The 7,878-nt window shown below is 52.6% G+C and overlaps 1 protein-coding gene across 1 annotated transcript; it reads left to right on the top strand.

The window, feature by feature from the left end:
- Positions 1-4,177: 4,177 nt before the first annotated feature.
- On the top strand, positions 4,178-7,871 carry LOC104517888 (wiskott-Aldrich syndrome protein family member 3; the record flags this gene model as incomplete). The annotated part of the gene is made up of 6 exons (XM_010174702.2): positions 4,178-4,310; positions 6,094-6,228; positions 6,368-6,521; positions 6,858-6,975; positions 7,178-7,353; positions 7,772-7,871. Coding segments are annotated over exons 1-6 (816 nt in total), but the record flags the coding sequence as incomplete, so codon positions are not given.
- Between the last annotated feature and the right edge of the window lie 7 nt (positions 7,872-7,878).

Below are 7,878 nucleotides of genomic sequence, written 5' to 3'. Positions count from 1 at the left end.
CATGGTGGGGGTGTGTGTCCCAGGTGAGGCTGCTCAGGGCCATCAAGGGCTGGTAGTGCCCCTGGAAAGATGGCAAGTTGGCCCTGCAGCTGCCCAGATCTGGCTTTACTGGTTGCATGGGGATGCCCAGTTGGGCTGCACTGGGGCTGTCACAGCAGGTGCTACTGAGTCTGGTACATGCTATGTGTTAGTGGTGGCCCACGGTGCTGAGCACTGAGGTGGGGTCCAGTATGGCCATTTGCCTGGAAGAAATCATGAGTTGCTCTTGGCCCAACTCTGTCCATGTTCAGGCTTCTCCTTACACCAGGGAGTCACTTCCGTGCTCAGCAGATCCCTGCTCCTAGGAGCCCTTTCCTGAAGGTCTGAGGACCTGTCACCAAAATCACCCCTTCAAAGGCTTGGAAATTGTCTGAAATACCAGCACAAGCAGGAGCAGCACTGGTCATAACTGAGCATCCCTTGAGGCCAAGCCACCAGTGCTCAGGATTTGTGTGCAGCCTCTGGTAGGTGTGAGCAAGACACATCAGTGAGGACACAAATGAAGTTGGTGTCTGAAGGGTCACGTGTAGCCCATCCCCACCCAAAGTGTTCTGCGCATGTCCCCACCCCTGAGTCAGGACAGGTCTTGAGATGGTGGGTTTTAGGTCAGAAGTTGGGTTTTCCACCCATAAGTCAGAGGTTTGATGCCACTAGTGCACAAGGGATGCTGCTGCAGCAGGTTGTGATGGCACTTGTTGCAGGATGGGATGGCAAGGGTTTCTCATCCCTCTATTCCTGTCAGCAGAGATTAATTGGGCAGGTTGAAAAGCAGCTTCTCCTGTGGCGTGGCCAAAGCTGCCTGTCCCAGCTACCCTGGCATAAACGTGTGTGCTTACTCCTCCTTAGTTTCTCTTGCTGCAAGCTCTGAGTCTTGTTAAGGCTTTTCTGGGGAAGATTAAAGGCATCTCTCTTCTCCAGGGCTGCTCTCCCATGGCATGGTGTCAAACACTGTTACCAGACTAGCTACCCACCTTCTGCCTGTCCTCGGGACTGTCCCTGCTGGGACAGTGTTTCAGACCTCAAATCCCCTTTTTCTTGATTCCCCTCTGGGGTCCCCATGGGAGATGAAGGCATGGGTGGCCCCAATTCCTCGCAGACCCCCTGTCTGGGGACAAAAAGCCACGGATGCTGGTGGCCGTGTCCCAGGCGGATGCTGAGAATGGGTCTTTGTTCCTTGTTTCTAATTGCTGGGCGCAAGCAGCTCGTAAACCGCTCTGCCCCTTGCCCTGTGTCCAGGCAGCCGCTCCCTGGGGGGACGTGCTAGGGATCAGCCTTTAGGTATGGATTTTGGGGTGACACGTAAAACCAGCTCAAAGCAAGCTTGAGGTGGAGCTGCCAGCATTGCTCATCTCTTTATGAAGTCTGGGGGGGGCTCAGCGGGTGCCCAGAAAGGGGAGTTGTACATGGCCAGAGCAGATATCCATCAGCAAGTACCCAGAGCCTCCCTCGCATGCTCCTTTCCATTTTTTTCAGCTGAAATGTAACCAGCCAGCAGAAACCTCTTGGCTTTTTTGGGAGCCAGGGACACTACCAGCCCCACCATCCATGTACGGTGACTTTCGGAAGTGCAGGAGAACGATGGGTTTGCTCTGAGCCCAAAGCATCGTGTGACCCCAAGGAGAGTTCAGGGCTGGGGTCCATCCCATGACACCCTGATTACCCCGGGGCAGAGCGGAGCCCAGCCAGTCACCCCACAGGGACAGATCATAGAATCACAGACTGGTTTGGGTTGGAAGGGACCTTAAAGCTTATCCAGTCCCAACCCCCCTGCCAGCAGCAGGGACACCTTCCACTAGACCCGGTAGCTCAAAGCCTCATCCAACCTGGCCGAGAACACTTCCAGGGAGGAGCAGCCACAGCTTCTCTGGGCAACCTGGGACACTGGCTCACCACCCTCACACCAAAGAATTTCATCCTAATGTCTAATCTAAACCTCCCCTCTTGCAGTTTCAAGCCATCACCCCTTGTTCTGTCACTCCCTGCCCTTGTCCAAAGTCCCTCCCCAGCTTTCCTGGAGCCCTTTCAGGTACTGGGAGGCGGCTATAAGATCTCCCCAGAGCCTTCTCTTCTCCAGGCTGAACAGCCCCAACTCTCTCAGCCTGTCCTCACAGCAGAGCTGCTCCAGCCCACCCTATCTGGGAGCACAATCAGCTCTTTGGGAACATGAATGATTTAGAAACAGTTTTTTGGGTTCTTTCATGGAAGGAGCTTGCATTTGCATTTGAAAACTCCGGACGAGCTGGCCGTATGGCTGGGGAGCACTGTCCGGGCGCTATCAATGGGAAACTGTTCTGTCTAACACTGCCAGGGCCAAAAAATGTGAACTCTGCAGATTTCTGGCTCCGTTCATGGTCAGGATTGCTGGCTCTGTTGTTGGTGCCCGACTGCTCCACTCCCAGCTATTGACAGCTCTGCTCAGAAACTGGTTTTCCTTCCCTGCCAAAGCAAAGCAAAGCAGGGTTTGGTGAATGATGGGGTGTGGGGTGGGGGTGCCCAGGATGTGAAACGGGGGATTCAGCTCACTGCATCCAGGATCTGGGCTGTTGGTGCTTTTTGGTCCTTATCAGCCTGGGCTCTGCTTTGTGGTGTTTTCAATGCTAAAATTTGCTAAAGTTTGCCTTTGCATTGGGAGCAGAGCTGAGGCCTGACACACTTGTGTCTCATAAGACCCCCTTGTGCAAGCCTTGTGGGGTCACTGCCTGCTTTGTACCTGTCTGTGTCCCAGCCCCAGGCTGCAGGACCCCAGGAGACACCACCGTGGTTAATAAACACTCCTTTTTTATTTTTTTTTCCTCCTTTCTCAGCCTGTTTTACACCACTTTCGCCTTACACCAGTGGGGTAACCTCCCCCCAGCACTCCCCCCGCGCCCCACCCTCCATCCTTCCTCCCCAGCTCCCATGGGTGCTCTCACTGGGGATGGGGCCATTGGGTGCAGACATCTCCCTACATCTCCTTGAGCCCCGTAGAAGACAAACCATCCCTGATCCAGGCGGGGATGGCAGCGGGGCGGGGGGATCAGGCAGAGAGCCGGGAGAGCTGGCCATGGCAGCTTGCCTCCTGCACAAATAAAACCCCGGAGAGCTTTGCACTGAGCTGGAAATAATGGCATTACCAGCGCTTGCTCGCTTCTGGTCGCTCTTTAGGTCAGGAGAGGCTTTTTGGGGCCAGCTGAAGGGCTGCAGCATGTCAGGGTTTGCTCCTGGCTTGAGTGTGGCTCCGGGATGGTGAGTGGGAAAGACTCCCTGGGCACAGTGGCTTGTCAGCGGAGCACAAGGATGGGGACAGGATCCTGGCGTGGTCCTCATCTCCATCCTGGCATCTGTGTGCTTGGTGACATCTTTGCACCCACAGAGCATCCCCTGAGTGGAAAAACCCTGCTGCCACCGTGTCCCGGTGCTGGCAGGATGAGTGTCCCAGGCAGAGAGCAGAGGGAATGGGGCGGGGGGGTAAAGCAAATGGCAAAATCAGTGTGTTTTCTCTTTCTTTCTTTCTTTCTTTCTTTCTTTCTTTCTTTCTTTCTTTCTTTCTTTCTTTCTTTCTTTCTTTCTTTCTTTCTTTCTTTCTTTCTTTCTTTCTTTCTTTCTTTCTTTCTTTCTTTCTTTCTTTCTTTCTTTCTTTCTTTCTTTCTTTCTTTCTTTCTTTCTTTCTTTCTTTCTTTCTTTCTTTCTTTCTTTCTTTCTTTCTTTCTTTCTTTCTTTCTTTCTTTCTTTCTTTCTTTCTTTCTTTCTTTCTTTCTTTCTTTCTTTCTTTCTTTCTTTCTTTCTTTCTTTCTTTCTTTCTTTCTTTCTTTCTTTCTTTCTTTCTTTCTTTCTTTCTTTCTTTCTTTCTTTCTTTCTTTCTTTCTTTCTTTCTTTCTTTCTTTCTTTCTTTCTTTCTTTCTTTCTTTCTTTCTTTCTTTCTTTCTTTCTTTCTTTCTTTCTTTCTTTCTTTCTTTCTTTCTTTCTTTCTTTCTTTCTTTCTTTCTTTCTTTCTTTCTTTCTTTCTTTCTTTCTTTCTTTCTTTCTTTCTTTCTTTCTTTCTTTCTTTCTTTCTTTCTTTCTTTCTTTCTTTCTTTCTTTCTTTCTTTCTTTCTTTCTTTCTTTCTTTCTTTCTTTCTTTCTCCTTTGGCCAGAAGAGACGTGAGGGCTCCTCAGCAGCATGCCGCTGGTGAAGAGGAATATCGAGCCCCGGCACCTTTGCCGGGGTGCTCTTCCTGAGGGGGTGACGAGTGAGCTGGAGTGTGTCACCAACAGCACGCTGGCTGCCATCATCAAGCAGCTGGGAAGCCTCAGTAAGTCATGGCACAGTGACTCCAGCATGGAACAGGGTGGTGGGGTGCTGGTGGGATGCTGTGGTCACTTGCTCTGCTTCCAGTCACTGAGAAACAGGGGTTATGGTGGCTTCAGCCACCCCTAATTCAGTGGGAATTATAAAAAAAGGAGGATGCTCAGGGCCAAGCCCAAAGTGGGGACTTGGTGACATTTTTAAGACCTGTTTTCCCCCCATAGCTAGTCGATGTGGTGGGGAATGGAAAACCTTCACGAGCCCCTTGCTTCTTGGCTTGGCCAGAAATAGGAATGTCAGGCAAAGATTAAAAAACCCCAACCTGTTATTTTTAATCTTAAAGCTTTATGCAAAAGAGAGGTCTATAGAAAAGGTCTAAATCCTTGTCTGTCTTCCTGCCCTGGGACTGATTTCAACAGAAAAGAGGAGATCGAGAGCATTGTGCACACCAGTGTGAAGGTTTCATAGGGGCAACCTGTTTCGCTGCTGAATATCGACTTAAAATAGAGAGAGAAGCACAGGCTCTTTAGGGCTCTCACTCTTCTTCCCCCTTCCAGAACGAGATTCTTCTCTAAAATACTCCCAGAAAAAACAAACCCTGTATTTAGGGAGCAGCTGGGAACACGGCAGCTGGCGTGAGCAGCGCCCATGAAAATCAAATTCAAAAAAAGCAAATCAAATACAAATGGCTGAGCCAGGTGACAGGCTGAGCAGATATCAAAAGCACCTTGATCTTGGGAGCCATTTGATACAAGGCTTTGGAGGAAACCCTGAGGAGCTGGGGTGCTGGGATGGGATGGGTGCTGTAGCCTGCAGGTGTCAGCAATGCTCTGCCAGGCACCCTGCTCAGACCTGTGATAACAGTCTTAATAAAGAGCAATGGATGCACTGAGCACTGCAGGACATGAACTGCTACCATGGAACCAATCCCAGTGTCTCCCAGCTGTAGCCCTCACCCCGCTGTCCCGCTCCCAGTTTCCACAGAATCCCAGACTGGTTTGAGTTGAAAGGGAGCTCAAAAGCTCATCCAGTTCCAACCCCCCTGCCAGCAGCAGGGACACCTTCCACTAGACCAGGTTGCTCAAAGCCTCATCCAGCCTGGCCGAGAACACTTCCAGGGAGGAGCAGCCACAGCTTCTCTGGGCAACCTGGGACACTGTCTCACCACCCTCACACCAAAGAATTCCTTCCTCACATCTCATCTCCATCTCCCCTCTTCTGGTTTCAAGCCATCACCCCTTGTTCTGTCACTCCCTGCCCTTGTCCAAAGTCCCTCCCCAGCTTTCCTGGAGCCCTTTCAGGTACTGGGAGGCCACTAGAAGGTCTCCCCGGAGCCTTCTCTTCTCCAGGCTGAACAGCCCCAACTCTCTCAGCCTGTCCTCACAGCAGAGCTGCTCCAGCCCTCACATAATCTGTTTTCGACCTGAAGGGCTGGGTTTCCACAGGTCGTGTTGTGTGATGGTAGTTTTTTGGCTGCTTCTCCCCTGTAGACCCAAAGGCTTTTCAGGGCATAGCCCACCATGGTTCAGTGCCTCCCATGGGTACAGCTCCCACTGAAAAGGATGCTCATACATGGAGGAGGGGCCAGGAGAAGGGTGGGTTGTGCTCCCCGCCCTCCCTGCAGTGCTTTGCCGGGTCTGGGAGAGGATGAGGCTCAGGTCTCCAAAACCCGAGGCTGGAGAGGGACCCCCAGGAGCCAGTGGGGATGCGTGCGGTCCAGGTGAGGGGCTGGGAGGGGGCTGCCCACCTGCTGAAGTTGCCTGTGACGGGTGCCTGTTGCCCTCTGCCAGGCAGGCACGCAGAGGACATCTTTGGTGAGCTGTTCAACGAAGCCAACAGTTTCTACATGAGGATGAACTCACTGCAGGAGAGGGTGGACCTGCTGGTCATCAAGGTGACGCAGCTGGACTCCACCGTGGAGGAAGGTGAGGGGCTGGGGTTATTTCGGGGTGATGGTCAGGTGTGAGTGGGTGGGTGATGTGTGCTTGAGGCCGCACCACCCGCCATGCCTGGTTCAGGGAGCTGAAGTCACCCCTATATCCTATCTTCTTCCTGTGCCCCCAGTTTCATTGCAGGACATCAACATGCGGAAAGCCTTCAAGAGCTCCACGGTGCAGAACCAGCAGGTCGTGTCTCGCAACTCCATCCCCAATCCGGTGATGGAGATGTACCAGCGCTGCGACAAGCCCCCACCACTCAACATCCTCACACCCTACAGGTAGGCACATCGCTTCTTGGGGGATCGAGGGAGTCCTGGGGGGTCTTGCCAGGAGAGGCATCAAGGGGTGCACCCCATTTGCAGCTTGGTGAGAGCTTAGAGGCTGTCTTCTCCAGTTGGTGTGCCACCATCCCCATTGTATAGGGCACATGGGACAAGTGACCCCCTGCAGTGTTTTGTGACCACTGGCAGGTAGTGACTGCTGCGTTGGACATGTTCATGGTGGGGCAACAGCTTATGGCTGTGATTGTACCAAACCCTCCTGTGCAGGGGCAGGGGAAGCAAGGTGTTCTCCTGTGGCTAATAACCCCCTCTCCTCCCTTCCCTACCCCCTAGGGATGACAAAAAGGATGGCCTCAAATTCTACACTGACCCCTCCTACTTCTTCAACTTATGGAAGGAGAAAATGTTGCAGGCAACAGAAGATAAGAGAAAGGAGAAGCGTAGGCAGAAGGTAACGGGCAGGTGGGGGACACTGGGGGGCTGGAGCTGGGGCTGCTGGGGACCTGGGGGATGGTCACCTTCCTGGTGCGTCCTTTGTGCTCCCCCCATTGGGGTGGGTGCATCTTGCAGGGCTGGATGATGCTCCCTAGGTACCCCTCCTGGTCTGGAGGAGCTGGGCTGGAGATGGAGCTGTGGCTTGTGTGTCTCCCCAGGAGCAGCGGCTGGTGGAGGACTCCACCCGGGAGGTGAAGAAAGTGAGGAAAGCCCGAAACCGACGCCTGGAGTGGAACATGATGGCGTATGATAAAGAGTTCCGACCAGATAACAGGTTCTCACCATCCCCCTATCACATGGCGTCATCGGAAGGATCACTGTCCCCAGATAATAGGCAGGTTTTACCTCCTATGCATTTAGTTCACCAGCTCTCCTTTGCTTTTCTCTTCTCCATTTTTTGGGGGGGGACGTGTTGCCCACAGGAAGGTTGGGATGATAAGCTATAAACCCACAGTAGCTTTGTGGACAGCTGGTGTCCCCAGGGTCACATCCTGGACCCCGGGAGCAGTCTTTGTGTTGGGATAAAGTCGGAGCACTTTCCATTTAGCAGCTGAGGGAAGAGCTTGGTTCAGCTGGGTTGGTGTCCTCCCCACCACTATCCCTCTGCTTTCTTGTACATCTATATTTTTGTGACCATTTTTTGTTTCATTGTTTCAACCCCAAAATACTCCCAAACCCATGTTTCACCTGATCCCCCAACCCAGCTGGCCCCCCTCCCAGGAGTACAACCATTGGGTTTTCTTGTGCCGTAGATCTTATGCATCAGACGCAGCCGACCACTCGTACCCAGCGAGTCCCAACCACCCCGCGCAGCTGCTGGCCCCAGCGGAGCACAAGGAGGGGGTGCTGGTGGCCACCC

The sequence above is a fragment of the Antrostomus carolinensis genome, unplaced genomic scaffold (genome assembly GCF_000700745.2).
Source record: "Antrostomus carolinensis isolate BGI_N321 unplaced genomic scaffold, ASM70074v2 scaffold36068, whole genome shotgun sequence".
NCBI classification, from domain to species: Eukaryota; Metazoa; Chordata; class Aves; order Caprimulgiformes; family Caprimulgidae; genus Antrostomus; species Antrostomus carolinensis.
The sequence above is the reverse complement of the archived record's forward strand: the minus strand, read 5'-3'. Positions and strand labels throughout refer to the sequence as shown.